Genomic DNA, 14,905 nt, shown 5'->3' with positions numbered 1-14,905 from the left:
CATGTTGTCAAGAAGGCCGCCGAAGCCACCCGCTACACTTGTTAGGTAGTACCTAGGTACCGGTCGCTGTGGGAAGACTGACTAGTAGAAAGTCATACCCTACCGGCACAGGCTTTTGTTCCAGAGACCCAACGTGTCTTGAGAGTTGCGAAAAGTGCTTCCCACAAGGATGTCGGAACACTCTTTGATAGAGACAGGAAAACTCGACCAAAAGGTTGTACTTTGTAGGGAAGGGGTTTGAGGGACGTGTTACTTTGAGAGTAATTGGAGGTCAACAACCAATTACGGAGTGGTTTCTCAGAGTCTGTAGAAGACTAGACTGAAAGATTTACTCCGTAAGAAGTGAAGGATTAGAGTGTAGAACATCAAGACGTCCATATAGGGAATATAATTCCACGATATGTGCATTGTGCGTGACTTACTACTCATTTGTTACACAATAAACCAAAAGAACAAGTCGAGAGTTCAGCCACTCGCGCTAGAAAAAAAAGTTAAAAGTTAAAGTGGTACGATGGGTGCATGTACTAGATACCTACAAGTAGGTAGTTACAGTACCACTGAGTCAGGTATCGGAGTATGGACTTAAGTCCATACGGCAAAGTCGAATAATATGAGATCATTGCTAGTCACTCTTCGATACTTATCACTACCAAGGGAGGTGGTATTTTTTGGGTTGAGCAGGGAAGATTCCTTTGGTTGGTATGTACGAGCAGAACCCCTTTAGTCTGGGGAGAGTGTTTTTTGATAGAGCAGTTCGGGCCATTGCATTGTGTGTGTGTGGCGCAGCGAGCGGGAGAGGCGTGTCGATCTCTCTCCTTTTTTTTCTCGCTCATACAAATATTTAGTCCGTGCTTTGAAATATTAATACTTTCCGTATTCCGAACTCCGCCCATCTCACGAGTAGCTCGTAAAATTTGAAAAAAATGTCAGATCCCCTTTTTACTCCATATCCGTACCCAGATGTTTGTCCGATACGAGGAGCACACAGAGCCCCCCAATGATTGTTCGTGCTCCGTAGATACATACAATACCTACTCCATTTATTCCGTTCAAATAAGATTCGACTTGAAATCGGCAACCCCGAAACGTGGCTCTGTCTCTTCCCCCACTTACCCAGTCCACACAAGTTCTAACCTACCTACAGTACCTACAATAGCATACCTGCCTACAGACAGTACCTTAATATGTACCCGTACTGTACATTTCCGTATGTGGATAGTGACCCACTTGACGAAGAAAGCGAGACGAAATCCCACGCTGGCGAGGTACTCCCGGTTACTGACACGAGCCTACCTACGACCCAACAGTTTAGATATTGGATCATGTTATCATCATCATCATCATCAAGCCCTTTTTTTTTCTAGTTGCTCCATAAGGACATTCCTGACGAGTCTCGAATGGGCTACAGGGTACGTACTGTACTCTCACAAAACAGTATCGTGCAAGATACTCAACAGATCGACAGACTAACAAACACCACGAAAAGAAAACTGATCCGATCAAGGACGACCACGTCAGTTAGTCACTAACCAATTTGCAATAACCAATACTCATCGGCTATACGGAATCTTTTCTTTGTGCCCAACAAAGTTGAAAAAAGGAAAAAAAAGACCTTCAGTCAGTCATGGACCAGAGTAAGTGCCGCAAGATTTATCCGGTCAAGGGGATAGATTAGGTACCGATACCAGGCAACCCTAGTCCAGCTGAACAAAAACAACCCCCCTCCCCGCCTCCCCCCCCGGTAGCTAGGTATTTATTAGGAGTAGTGGCAGGGGCAACTGTCGCAATTGATTGCTATTGACTACAGCTGCGTCAGGTTCCTGAGGTAACCTACCTAGGAATTAGGAATCGAATGATTTCCGAGTTCCGAACTCAACAAACACACAAGATTCCCAAAACCTTTCTCTATCGAGGACTTCGAGAGAAAGTTTCCTTTTTTTTGTTGGTCTCTCGGATACTGTCCTCCGTAGCAAAACCCCGAAAATCAAGACCCTGATTATTGCCTCGTGGCATTTTCGTCGGGCTTCGCCTTTTGTATTTCGACACATGCTTCAGGCACACGCTCAAAAGTGTCTTCAATGGTAAAACGTGAAGAACCCAAAATCAGATCTTCAAAGTCCTATAGAGATCAATACACTTGCTTAATTTGTAAAATATTCTCCTTATTCACCAGCTTCTTCATTGTTCCTCTCACTCATATACTTAGGCACTGGTAGGCTATCTCTCTCCCCTCTCCAATCAACAGCACATCCTCATATCCAAACCCAAATCCATAATTCTTTGTACGCTGTGCCCAATTTTAGGTGACCCTTTGCTGCACCCTTGGTATATCCTCCTCCGGGCCGGGGGAATCATGAATCGAAGAGAAAACAAAATGAAAAGATTATAGACAGGTTAAACAGCCGTATATCACATCACATATATCGTAGCCACACACTGTGACACACACAGCGAATTCATAGACCAAAATTAATGACAAAAAGGTCCCTCTCGGCCATGACTTGCATCCAGTCGATATCAAGACTTTGTCCCGTATTCATAAAGCGTTCGTTTTGTTTCTCGTACACTGCAGCTAGTGCCCTTCGTGTCATGGTAGTGTTGCGCCCGATACTGTGCTTTTCCATCCCACGGATCAAATCTAGTGCTTGCATGCGTTGAGCTCCGTCGGTGCTACAGAACCCTGCCATGAAGACAGGAAACACCAGGTATCGACAATGATATCGGTTCTCAGCATGTGCTTTCATGGTCATCTGTAGGATTTGATTGGACGCCACTGCAATTTCCGTGTCATAGTCCGGCGATGTGTCGAGTCTTTGGCCAGGCCACATTGAAGTGTGTGAAAAGAGAATACATGCACGATACAGTGCCGCGGCGTGTTCGTAAAGTTGGCGCGATCGTTCTGGAAGGCTATGACTCATTTGTCCAATCATTGAAACCGCTGGGTTGAGCCATAATTGCCGCAAAGACTCCTGGAGTTCAAAGGTTCGACCTTGACGAATTTGGACCGCTTGCGCCCGGTGTAGGTAATTGGCCGTCGCAAATGTAGTGTCATTGCGGAATTCGCTCGCGAGCAGGGCCAGCCGAACAGCCAATATAGTGACTTCATAATCGAGTTGCAAGATACTCGGTAAAGACTCCAGTTCTCCGCTGTAAACAACGCTTGATCCATCCACGCCCAGGGGGTGTAGATGAAAGCTGGGTCCCGGAATATTGTCGTGTTGAAGCATGTATCCAACAAATTCGCCTCTTCCAGCTCCACTGAAAAGTGCATCCAGGTCAATGTTACATATCCACCAAATAACAAAAGGGTATCTTTCGCCGCCAAAAACATCGCGACGAAGTAGGGCAATCCGTAGGAGGGTCGATAAGTGCTGAGACCATAAATTGGATCCGCCGGCTTCTGCGGCGGCGATCTATCTTGGGCGTCAGTACGGTGCTCAAGGCCGAAACCAATCGCACTCACCTCGTAGACCAACAACAAAAAATGGGTCAAGAAGGCACCATCCGAGGATAGATCATCCGGACCCTTCAATACACTTTGGAGCGCGGGTAGAGCCTGTTGATAGTGCTGTAGTGCATCCAGCCTAGAGGTGCTGTCTGTCGCAGCTAGACTCAGCGCAGCAACGGCCATCATAGCATGTTGTAGCTGCAGACCAATATTAGCGAAGTTGCCACCCAGCGATTGCGGATGAAAAAATACCGGTGGAAATACGCGCGCAGCCGTCTCCAAAAGTCCAACACTCGATCGCATCATTCCATCCGCCTGATCAAGTTCTGCAGGCACAAGTTGTTTCCAGACCACATGCCGAAATTGTTGAGAGTATTGCTCTTCCTGAGAGTCGAATCCATCTTCCAACATCGACATCGGTTCGTCCACGATGGCAATCTCGTCGGAGTCCTCCTTTTTGATGAATTGATGCCTTGCAAAAGGAGAAAGCGGCGAGCGCAAGTCCTTGGACGAACTGAACGTGTTGCGTCGGGCCATGTCCTCGAATCTCGGTAATACGACGATGTTGGGGTCTCCTGCTAGTGGGATACCTTCAACTACTACGTCTCTCCCAGAATTGTTCACATGGGTTGCTGCAATTGATGCTCGGCGCAAAGGCACAACTGATTCTCTCTTGATGCTGGGTTCATCGCTGTACTCGGGTAGGTGCTGGAAACTATCCTGATTGACAACCACGTTGTATGTGCCCGGGCTGGAGCGTTCCGCCTTTTTCTCTCGGTCTTCGTCCGTCGTTAATGTCGCAAAAGGTGGTAGATCATCTATCTGAACAGACCCGGCGCTGGTGTCCGTCCTTGCGGGCGAGTTGGCTGCATAGAAGTCAGCAAGCGCTTTTTGTGCCGCGATATAGAAGACTTACAGTCCCATATTGTGTTTGTAACCACGGTGATATCCTGCATCCGCTCTCGCACTCGAGCAGTGTCATCTCGAAATGCCAGGCGCGGACTATAGTCGCAAGTATGACCTAATCGACTACATTGGCCACACTCTGGACGTCGTTCGTCACATTTGACCTTGCGCGTGCGGCATGTCCAGCATCCAGTTCGGGATCGGGGTGGTAATCGTGCACGCGGAGGGACGGTCGGACCTAATTGACCACTGCGACTCGAGCTAGCCGAGGATGAGCGATCATCCTTGGGTGCAATGACCGGCAGTCGCGGTGGCTGTCGCTTTGAGGATTCCCCTCGTTTGTCGTCTTGCATTACCACTGCGATTGGCAGGACTGCAAAGAGAAATCCTGGATATTTCCAACGTCCTGATGCGAAGAGTCGGTCAAGGGTTCATGTCGGCCTGCATGAGTTAGCCGCGACGGATGAATAGGCCGCGACAGGAGCCCATTCCACAGCGGCAAGAAAAAGCGAGACTGGTGCGCAGGCCCGAGGGTGGATATGGATCGGATGTCAGAGCAAGTTGCAGCGGGAACGACTTTGGGTCGGGCAGGGAGGTGGCGGCAGGACGAAAGGAGGTCAGTAGTAGCTTTGTATAAGCCGACGAAATGCTTGCACCTGGGGCTTGGATAGGCAACGAGGCAAAGAGATGTCGAAGAAAACGAGAAGAAAACTGGAGTGGGAGACAGATTGAAAGATGGTGAAGAGCAAATAGCGCGTTCGAAACTGCAAGATGGTGTGCCATTAGCCTGGGGGACATCATGCTATGTCATTCTGAACGCCAACGGCCATGTCCACCAACCAACCCAGATGGGAGAGCCACATCTCATGGATCCCGGCAGAGCAGTTCATTCAGACTAGGGACCCGATGTCTGGGTTCGGCTATAGCGAAAAGACCAGGCCTCGAAAGATTTTTTTGGAAGCAAGTGAGATGGTGGATATTGGGTAGGAAGAGAAGAACAATGAACAGGGCCCCGCCGAAGAGGCTGGCCTCGAGTGCCCTTCCCCTGTTCCGGAACGGAAAATCTGTTTGGCCGAGGAATCAACCGAACCCCCACTAATTGGCCACTTCAGAACCCGAGAGCGTCTTTTTGTCTCTGTTCGGTGCCCTCCTCTTCCCCCCATGCATGCTCCCACTCACCCTTCCCCTACCCGATCCTTGCTCGTTGGTGTGCCCCCAAACCTCGTCAAAGAGCACATGGTTTGCTAGTGCCTCTTCTTCTCGTATCGTTCCAAGACAATACATTGTTAGCTTTACACCGGAATACTCCTGGGATGCCAAAGTCTGTCACGCATCCCGCCATGTCTAGTCTGTATACGATCATCACCACAATCTCGATAGACGTCGCTCTCTGTGCACCAATGTTTATCGAGCCAGCCACCACTCTCATCTGTGCCCCTAATCATAATATTCATTTTTCCATCGACTTTCCGATTGAAGTCTGCAAGACTTCAATCTCTCCGGCACCCGGGTACGAGTACCACCCTGGTCCGGCTGAGCACCCACTCGTCTGGAGATCCGAGTTGGGCTTTGTGGAGAGTATGGATACGAGACTTGTAAAAAGTATAAGTGCCAGACCTGACGTCGTGTGGGCATGCCTTTGTGCCTGAGGAATAAGACGTGGATCACTTGCTGGAGTTTCCTCGGATAGGTGTACACATCCATCCGAACCAGTGTGTTGGATACCACAAGAGGAAAGTGATGAAAGAGGCTTTTCCCACCACCACCAGAAGGGGCACCAACAGGATGTTCACCCGGCGATTCATGCTAGCGTCAAAATTTGTCTGCAGGGTTAAGCCCGTGACGGTCCGATGCATCCCTGTCTGCAGCCCTACGAGTACAGTAGTAGTCGGACAAAGCGCTTGATCTGGTTTGCAAGATGAACGAATGCTGTGGGCATTCTCCTTCACTGCCGACGTTGACCGAGCCCTGACTCGATGCCATGACACAAGCGAGACGTTAGTGGCTCCCCTAAAGGAGGAGTTGGGCACGTTGGATGTCTTCACGTAAAAGTCTAGACCGTTCGGTGCGCGCCCAGGTGGTGAGGATCGCCGCTAACGGTGCAGATACCCGGGTGCCTCTTTCAGCTAGAGCCACAGCCAAAGCGACTCGCTCCCTGCGCACGTTTTCCGGCTCGGAGCCTTGGCGACCATCATTGTTCTCGGCGGCGAGCACCGCCAAAACAAGTGGCTCAAATCGCTCATAGGCACTTTCCTCGGCACCCTTTCGCGGCGACGCTAATGCACCATTTGAGGCTGAGGCATTTTCCTTTTCTGCACCGTTCATCTCAACATCAACACCAGCATCCAACTTCCGCTTGATCGGCCATTTTTTGACGAAAACATTCGCGTTTTCGTACACCGCCAGATCGACAACATAGCTTTTCATGGCTTGAGCTTTTTTCACAATTTCGGCACTTTGCTTCAGAACCTCGGCATTGGGGGACGAGGCGAGGATTCTGAATAGACACGAAACGATGGAGCCTACACTGGCCTCAACGACCGTTCTGATCGCCAGTTAGATGGGGGTCCTATGGGCAAACATGGGGGCAACTTACTTGTTTTCGAAGGTCTTGCCGCTAGTTTCATCAATGTCCATCGCATCCTTGTCTGTTAGCTCGTCCAGGGTGTCCGCTAGGAATGGCACCACGTCCTGAGATAAATCCAGGTCGTTCCGGACGAACACGAATTCTCCTAGTGACTCAATAGCATGGGGTCGATACGCAACATTAGTACGTTTGGCCTCTCGGATAGCAATCTTCCGCATCTGTTGACTGACACCATTGTCACTCCATATGGATCGTGCCTGCTCCACGAACTTCGGATATGCCTTGATGATCTCTTCTTTTCCGGCCCAGGTCTTACCATCGAGGGCCTCTTGGACCACTTTCCAGATCAGTCTCGCTGTACTCTCGGAGTACTTTTCACTAGAGTCCATTGATGACACCATATCGGCCACAGCGAAACAACAGGCATGTTTTATGGGCCATAGGGTGGACTTGATGTGTGAGGATACAAGCCTCACAATCTCAGTCAGATAGAGATTGATCGAGCGGGACCCGCCGACATTGTCCTTCCACGGAACATCGAATCGTTCCTTCACTTCTTTATCGGTGTCCTGTCGTCCAATGAATGCAAAGGGGAGAAAGCGGGATGCCGATTTCATGAAGACATCATTAGACGCTTTCGAGATGGCCTGAACAATCTCACCGGCCACAGAGCGATGGACCAATTCTTGAGACTCGAAGTATAGCTTCTGTGCGTATTCACTGGTGGCTTGGATCTCTTTGTCCGAGGCTAGTCGCATCAAATATCCCAAGGAAGTGCTAAACGCCACGCTGATGGTGGCATTGCGGTCGAGAACGTGCTTTCTTGTAACCTGAACAAATCTGTCGACGTAGGGTCGAAAGGCGGTTGGATGACGGACAACAAGAGTGATCATGACCCTGCTCAAGCCAACCTTCGATGGTAATCCAATGGCTGCTCGGTAGGTGCCGAGCAGTCTCTGCATAGCATCATCAATTGATGACTGGTTCGCATTTGGCTTCGATGTTGACACGACTCCTTCCATGGCTTCTGCACCACCGTCAGGGCTCTCTGTTTGCATTGTGATGCTCTCCAAGCACTGCTCTATGGCTTCAGTCACTGGTGACGCGTTGATGCTCGAGACACGCATCTTGTCCAATTTCTCTGTGGTCAAACCATATTTATCGGCATTGAGATGTAGGTAATTGATGCTCTCATGCTCGAGGGAACTCAGCGACACGATCAAGGTCTCCAAGATTTGTGGAGCGTATGACCGAAGCGCCTTGGGAGGACTCTTTTTGACAATCTCCAACAGGGTAGCAATAGCATACTGTTGGACGTCTTGCCCAGCGCCGCCTTCCATCTGCTGTATCAAGAACGGCATTGCATGGCTGAGCATGGTAGCTGAGCGTTTCGTATTGCCATCGCCAGTCTCGAGATTTCTGATCAGCATGCTCGTCAGAGTCCTGCACAGTTTGATAGCCGCCACGCGAACCGTTTCCTTCACATCATCCAGGACTTTGAATGCTACTTTCCAAATCTCGTCGAGATGTTTCTCAAAAATATCGACATCCCGACCTTGTACGAGATCCGAGATGGCGGCACAACTTGCTTCGCGTGCTCGCCATTCTTTGCCTGATACGATAGACTTCAACAAATCTTCCATGATTAGGTCGAAGTTGTTGTTGATGACAGCGCTTGGGTCTTTGACCAGCGCCCTCCAGATTTCATTCATGGATCGTTGCACATTGGGGTTGGGATCAAATCTGTACCGGAATAGCTTGGGATAGAACTTCTTGTTCTCAGCCAGGTACGTCGAGTCCGCCAGGATATTACCCAGCCCAAATCTTCCGAACGCTGCGCGACTGGACCAGATGGCATTGCTCGACGCCAAGTTCATGAATTTGTACACCAGGCTGGGATCTCCCATTTCCGTGGCAAGGCGCACGATGTCCTTGTATGTTGTCACCGATTCGCCTTTCTCGGTAGGAAGTGCGCCTGCTTCGAATAGTTGCGTGTCTTCGTTCACAGTGCCAGACATCTTTGCATTGCTGCCGGTAAAGCTCTGCACCAGGTCTCGGACCAGATCCTCCCGAAGTGCTTTATCCCCACGCTCATACACGAGACTCAGACCTCGAGAGCCCGTCTCTTGTACGATTTCGTCGCGATCATTGAGTAGTCTGGTGAACGTGGCTTGGCACTCTCTCAGTTTGGAGAGAACAGCGGATGAATCGCCGCAGTACTGAATGAGACATAACAACCATATGGCCGATGCTTTTTTCAAGGCGGGTTTGGTGGTCTTGCAATTTTCAAGCACCTTTTCGAGGACTGTGAGCATCAAGTCTTCGCTGTATCCCCAGCTTGGCAATTCCGCATCAACGTCGAATTCTGTCATGGTTGACGATGACCGCCATCCGGCGCAGGCAACAGCAAGAGCCTCACCTAGTGCGAAGTGGAACTCTGCTCGTTTGATCTCGTGAAGCGCAAGGACTCGTGAGAAGAGACTTTCAAATTCTGAGGATGGACCACGTGCATGGATGACACCGAGAAGCGGCCCGAGAGCAGAGACGGCGATTTCACTCTCCTTTTTTGCATCGGCTACGATTGGGTTCAGGAAGTCCTCGCTCGTCGGCGGTCCCATTGATGGCTGTGCTGTGCACAGAATAACCTGGCGTAGACTCCTATAGGCGGTATCTTTCATAGACTTGTCCGAAGAGGATTTGATGATGTCGCAAACGAGTTGCGTCAAGGCTTGTAAAGTCGAGTTTTCGCCGTCCATTCGTCCCCTCAGTAGACTCCGCGTAAGACAGAAAGAGGCTCGCAAGATTTGTCCTTGACATTTAATGGCCTGCTCTCCGACAGCTACATTCCAGCCTCGAGCCTGCTCTAGTTCCGATTTGGTAACACTCGTGGTGTCATCCTCGGTAGACGAAACTATGCCAAAGATCCGAGCGGCTCGAAGCTGCAGCCCTGGTTTCGCAATGACACTCGACGAAGCAGCCAAGGCCGCGTCGTGCACAAGACTCAGCGTGCCGTTTGGTGAAAGTGAAAGCACCTCGAGAGACACCTCGAGACACTCTCCAGAGTCTCGAGAGGCGCCGCGAAGGGCCATTTTGAGGAATGTCAATAGCGCACCCGTGTCGACTTCTCGCAGACGCCGTCTGATCCTTTCTCGTACCTCTTTGTCGTTGTTGACAAGTGCGTCGATGCCTTGTTGCCAATCGGTCGACTCTTCGGGCCGATGCGTCGTGCCTTCGAGTGCATTGCACACGAGCACGTTGCGGCAAAAGCCGACCGCGGATGCGAGTCTCGTGGTGCTTTCGTAAAGTTCCTTCTCATCCCGAGAGCCAGTGAAGAACCGCTCGACGACGGTCTCGAAACGAGGCAGCGTCAACTTTTTACCGTCTTCCGACAGATCACCACCAGATAGCCGTGAGCTCGTGGCGTGCCAGTAAGGATCGAGACCCCGCAGGCCTTCTTCGGCGACTTCGCGCCTGTCCGTGGTGTCAAGAGCCATGATGTTGATGAATCGTGCGTCGATATCGCTGAAAGGTAAGCACTTGTTTGCGAATCGTACGGCAGGGTATTTGGTGCTGTTGACGATGGGGAATGAGTACGTGGTGTCTTCCTGTCCAGGTTGCGCCATCATGTTCCAGAGAAGTAATGTCTTGAATCGAGATAGACTTGACTCGTCAAGATCGACAACTGTGTTCATGATGCGCCCGATCGCCTCCTCGATGCTGCTTCTGATGCCCGCAGTCGTGTCACATCCCAAACTGGCAAAAAGCCACACGATCAGGTCCAGCATTCGCTTATTCGCGTCCTCGTCCCGCTGTTGATCCTTTTTCACGGCCAGTAAGCCAATGCTCTCGTATGCTTTCCCTCGGAGCTCAATTTCGATCGCCGATGTCCGATCCTGCATTACAGGCCAGCCTTGAGAATCGATATAATCTTTCATCAGGCCCTGTATTTCGTCGCTGACGTTTCCGAGGCTCGGACCGACTCGTACCACCCACATGAGGTACGAAAACAAAGCAGCATGTAGCTTGGACTTTTCGAGCGCGCTCGGGGTCGGTCCATGGTTGAGACTTCCTAAGTCAAGCTCTTGTCGAACAAGGTCCACGAATCTCTCCGGATGAGAGGTAGCTTTCTGGCTCCGCGAAAGTAAAGTCAAGATGCGAGTACGCAGCTTCGTCGGAGCGCCATTGTGAAGCGTAAAGAGTGCGGCAACGTTCTCATCGTCTTCAAGATCAAAATGGCATTGTTTGAACATGACGTCGCTCACGCTGGCGGCGGACGCATTGGCATCGACAGACATAATGACGGCAGGGATGAAGCGCTGACGATCTTCGAAAATTGAAGTGAAGAGGAACTTGCCGAGAGGAGGGATAGTCTCAGCCCGTCGCTTGTAGTTCTTGTCATAGACCGAATGAAAATCAACACTACCAGGGTTGGATGGATTTTTAGGATCATGCAAGACCCAATCGCCTAGTCTCCAAGCAAGATGGTCTGTCTGCCCCGGCGTGAGTGCAAACTTCTCCTTCAATGCCTGTTCTTCCTTGCTACCTCGTTCCGGAACTTTCCATCTGCGGAGGACATCCAACAAAAAGTCAAAGACGAGAGCCCATGGTTTGAGCTGAGCAGGATCAACAGCCTCCTGTTTCGGCACGACCGACTGCAGGACTGATGACAGTGCCTCCACGGCTTGCTCGTCTTTCAACCGTGGTAAGCCCAGCGTGAGGAAGAGGAGACTGAACTGCACCACACCGGCGATCTTGGCCTCTGAGTAGGTCTTGACCACCGCGGCGACGGGTACCTGAATGTCGGAACTGATCTTGACACGCTGGTAGACATAGGTGCAGACTTTCGTAGCCAATTCTCGATTCTTGGGTGCAGACGTCGCGAGCTTGAGCAGAAGTGCTGGAAGAAACTTTTGTATTATCGACTCGAACTTCTCGTCTGTCGGGGCTGAAGCGATCCGGAGTTCGAGTTGAGAAATCAAGTTGTATTCCCTCTCGGGATCAGGTGGAGTGATCCAGTCCGCCATCGTTCCAGTTAACGCAGTCTTTCAATTCAGACGCAGCATGTTTCAGTTGAAAATTTATTTCCTAGGCAATCTGCTAGGCTTCTTTGATCGATGAGATGCGCCAGTTATGGAACAAGGCAAGCAGAACTAGGACCAGCTTACAAACACCGATTGAAGGGAGACGGTTTTGGTTTCCTAGACGTAAAGTGTATGAAGAACGAAGAACGCCTACTCAAAGAATCCGAATGAAAGTGTTATTATAACTGTCGTCACACAAGAGGCAACAGAGTGTTCGTAATGTGAAAGTAACGGCGTTTCTAGCATTATCTAAGGATCATTGCCACGTCCTCGAATGAAGCCTTGATCTTGGGGCGAACACGCCAAGGCTTGATATTATTGGTGGCACAGTGGTGACGAGGCTGAGAGTATCGTTTTAGATGGTGGCTATGTATATTTTGCCAAACCTTCTACGAGAACTACGACGTGTGGCTTGAGGGGGTTCCCAGACACTTGTATGAGATGAATCAAAAGGCGAAGAAATTACCCGCGAGAATCCAAATGTTATTCTCTCCTCAAGACCTGCAAGCAGAAGGGAGGGCAGTCGAAATTCTCACCATATTTGCTTAGGAAAACAGACATAAGAGGGTTTGTGTTGGAAAGACGTTTCCAGGAAGGCTTCAGAGATACTTCTTTGGTGTATAGTTTTCTTAATGGTATTGATCGGAAACCGCGAAAACGTTCGCTTTCGGGCAGATAATTCTGTGTTCGCCCGGAGAACCATCACCAATGCGAACCCCTATGACAACCTGCCGTGACCATCCTGCTCCCAACATCAAGAGACCGTTTCTTTCCACACCTTCGATCTCTGTTATGATGTGTCGCTCGTGCTGAAATGTATCATCATTGAGCCAACTTTTGAAAAAAAAATGACCTCGCATTCAACTTCAACAACGATCCCTTGTTTATCTCAATCTTCTGGCTTCTCTCTCGGATTCGAGTAGGCACAGGATGTCGTCGACTTTGACTGTTAGAACGAGAAAATCCTCCGTCAGTACATGATCTCCTCGCTTGATTCGAGTTGCATTTCGTGGATGGAGCAATTCATACCTGGGCCCTTGACGTTACGAATGATGCTTCGGCTCGTGTCGTCCATGAATTCGACTCTGACTTGTGTAACACCACCTCGGGAGCCTACAAAGACGGTACCATTAGCCCATACTGATCAGATCCAACTCTTTTGGCACTCAATTTGCGCATACCGGTTCGGCCGAGGACTCTGGTGACCTTGACGAGCTTGACGGGAACCTTGCCAGCATCCATCTTGACTTATTTCGAGTGGTAGATGATTTCTCGAGGGAGGAGGTTATGGAGAGCGACGGGTGCGAGAGTGTGCAAGAGGGAGGAAACTTTTCTGGTTGTTGCTGCAGATCGTGAATCGCTGACAGACTGCGATGAATTTGGAGTTGTGGGCTGCAGACTTGCCTGCCAAGAATGACAATGCCAAGACCGAAACCCGGCAGAGGGCTAGCCAGAGCCTGGTTGGCAGGTTTTGGGAACATTTTTTCGACGAGGCTCTCCGCATTGCTGGTGCCCGTGAGTCAATAATTGGTTGACGCTCGTTTCGTTCGTAATAAAAGCTAGAGAGGTAGGCCGTTGCACAATTATCTACATTTGTTGTCTCATACGCGGACCTCAGTCTATCAAACAGCTCAGGACAACAAAGCACATTTACTGTTTTTCGTCGAGGAGGGTCTTTTCGCGAGTTGGACTTCGTGGTTGCTCACGGCCAATAGAGTGAAGAGTCTTGCATAGTTCGACATCAACATCTAAGAAGGAACCTTTTTGCGAGAAATGGATTTGGTCAACCACCTCTCAGATAGGCTTCTCTTTGCCGTTCCCAAAAAGGGCCGGCTTCAAGCCGCAACCCTCGATCTTCTGTCTGGGTCCGACATTCAATTCCGCCGGGAGACAAGATTAGACATTGCCCTCGTCAAAAATCTACCATTGGCTTTGATATTCCTGCCGGCGGCGGACATCCCAACTTTCGTCGGCGAGGGCAAGGTCGACTTGGGTATCACAGGTCGGGACCAAGTTGCCGAGCACGATGCCCATCTCCCACTAGGGGAAGCGTCCGGGGTTGAAGAGGTCATGGACCTGGGGTTCGGCAAGTGCAAACTGCAAGTACAAGTCCCGAACAAAGGCGTTCTCCAGACGGTGCAGGATCTGGTCGGCAAGAACATCGTTACAAGTTTTACCGGCCTGGCCGAGGACTACTTCGCTCGGTTAGAGGGCATGGGCAGTCGAAAAGAAAGCATCAACGGAACGGCAAGCCCTGTGCCAAAGTTGAAGACGAAGATAAAGTTTGTTGGTGGAAGTGTGGAAGCGGCGTGCGCATTGGGCGTTGCCGACGGGATCATCGATCTCGTAGAGTCCGGAGAAACGATGCGCGCCGCAGGGCTGAAGGCGATCGATACGGTTGTCGAGAGCACGGCAGTGCTCATCAAGAGCAAGTCGGTCTCGAACGAGAAATTGGTCAACTTGATCGCCGCCCGGATACGCGGCGTCATTACGGCACAGAGATATGTGCTTTGCACGTACAACGTTCCCAGGTCGAAACTGGCCGAAGCTACGAAAATCACGCCAGGCAAGAGGGCGCCGACAATCACTGCTTTGGAGGAGTCGGATTGGGTCGCAGTCCAGTCGATGGTTGAGAAGAAGGATATTGCGACCGTCATGGATGATTTGACGGCGGCAGAAGCCACGGATATTCTCGTGTTGGATATAGCCAATTCACGGACGGGCTGAGATTGAGATGCTCAGTTTTGAACGAGTACTACGAGGGCGGCGTGGGAATGTAATGATGATCGTTTGGTATAGAGAAATCCAAAATGGAATGGGACTATTCAAATTGTTTGCCCACGGTGGCTACAAAAGTCGTCATGTGGTTAATCATCGCCAGAT

At 50.3% G+C, this 14,905-nt stretch overlaps 3 protein-coding genes across 3 annotated transcripts; 1 reads left to right on the top strand and 2 right to left on the bottom strand.

The window, feature by feature from the left end:
• Nucleotides 1–2,456: 2,456 nt before the first annotated feature.
• Nucleotides 2,457–4,707, bottom strand: PV06_06048 (uncharacterized protein; the record flags this gene model as incomplete). Its single annotated transcript, XM_016407115.1, has 4 exons — nucleotides 2,457–3,413; nucleotides 3,464–3,646; nucleotides 3,701–4,314; nucleotides 4,365–4,707. 4 exons carry the CDS (start codon nucleotides 4,705–4,707, stop codon nucleotides 2,457–2,459), a joined length of 2,097 nt encoding a protein of 698 aa, XP_016262719.1.
• A 1,657-nt stretch (nucleotides 4,708–6,364) lies between these two features.
• Nucleotides 6,365–11,965, bottom strand: PV06_06047 (uncharacterized protein; the record flags this gene model as incomplete). Its single annotated transcript, XM_016407114.1, has 2 exons — nucleotides 6,365–6,899; nucleotides 6,951–11,965. The coding sequence occupies 2 exons, from the start codon at nucleotides 11,963–11,965 to the stop codon at nucleotides 6,365–6,367; spliced, it is 5,550 nt and encodes a 1,849-aa protein (XP_016262718.1).
• Nucleotides 11,966–13,536: 1,571 nt separating this feature from the next.
• Nucleotides 13,537–14,855, top strand: PV06_06046 (ATP phosphoribosyltransferase). The gene has a single exon (XM_016407113.1). The coding sequence runs from the start codon at nucleotides 13,796–13,798 to the stop codon at nucleotides 14,747–14,749; it is 954 nt and encodes a 317-aa protein (XP_016262717.1). The 5' UTR covers nucleotides 13,537–13,795; the 3' UTR covers nucleotides 14,750–14,855.
• Nucleotides 14,856–14,905: the final 50 nt, after the last annotated feature.

This window comes from Exophiala oligosperma (assembly GCF_000835515.1).
Source record: "Exophiala oligosperma strain CBS 72588 unplaced genomic scaffold supercont1.5, whole genome shotgun sequence".
NCBI classification, from domain to species: Eukaryota; Fungi; Ascomycota; class Eurotiomycetes; order Chaetothyriales; family Herpotrichiellaceae; genus Exophiala; species Exophiala oligosperma.
This window is presented reverse-complemented; position numbering and strand designations above follow the sequence as displayed.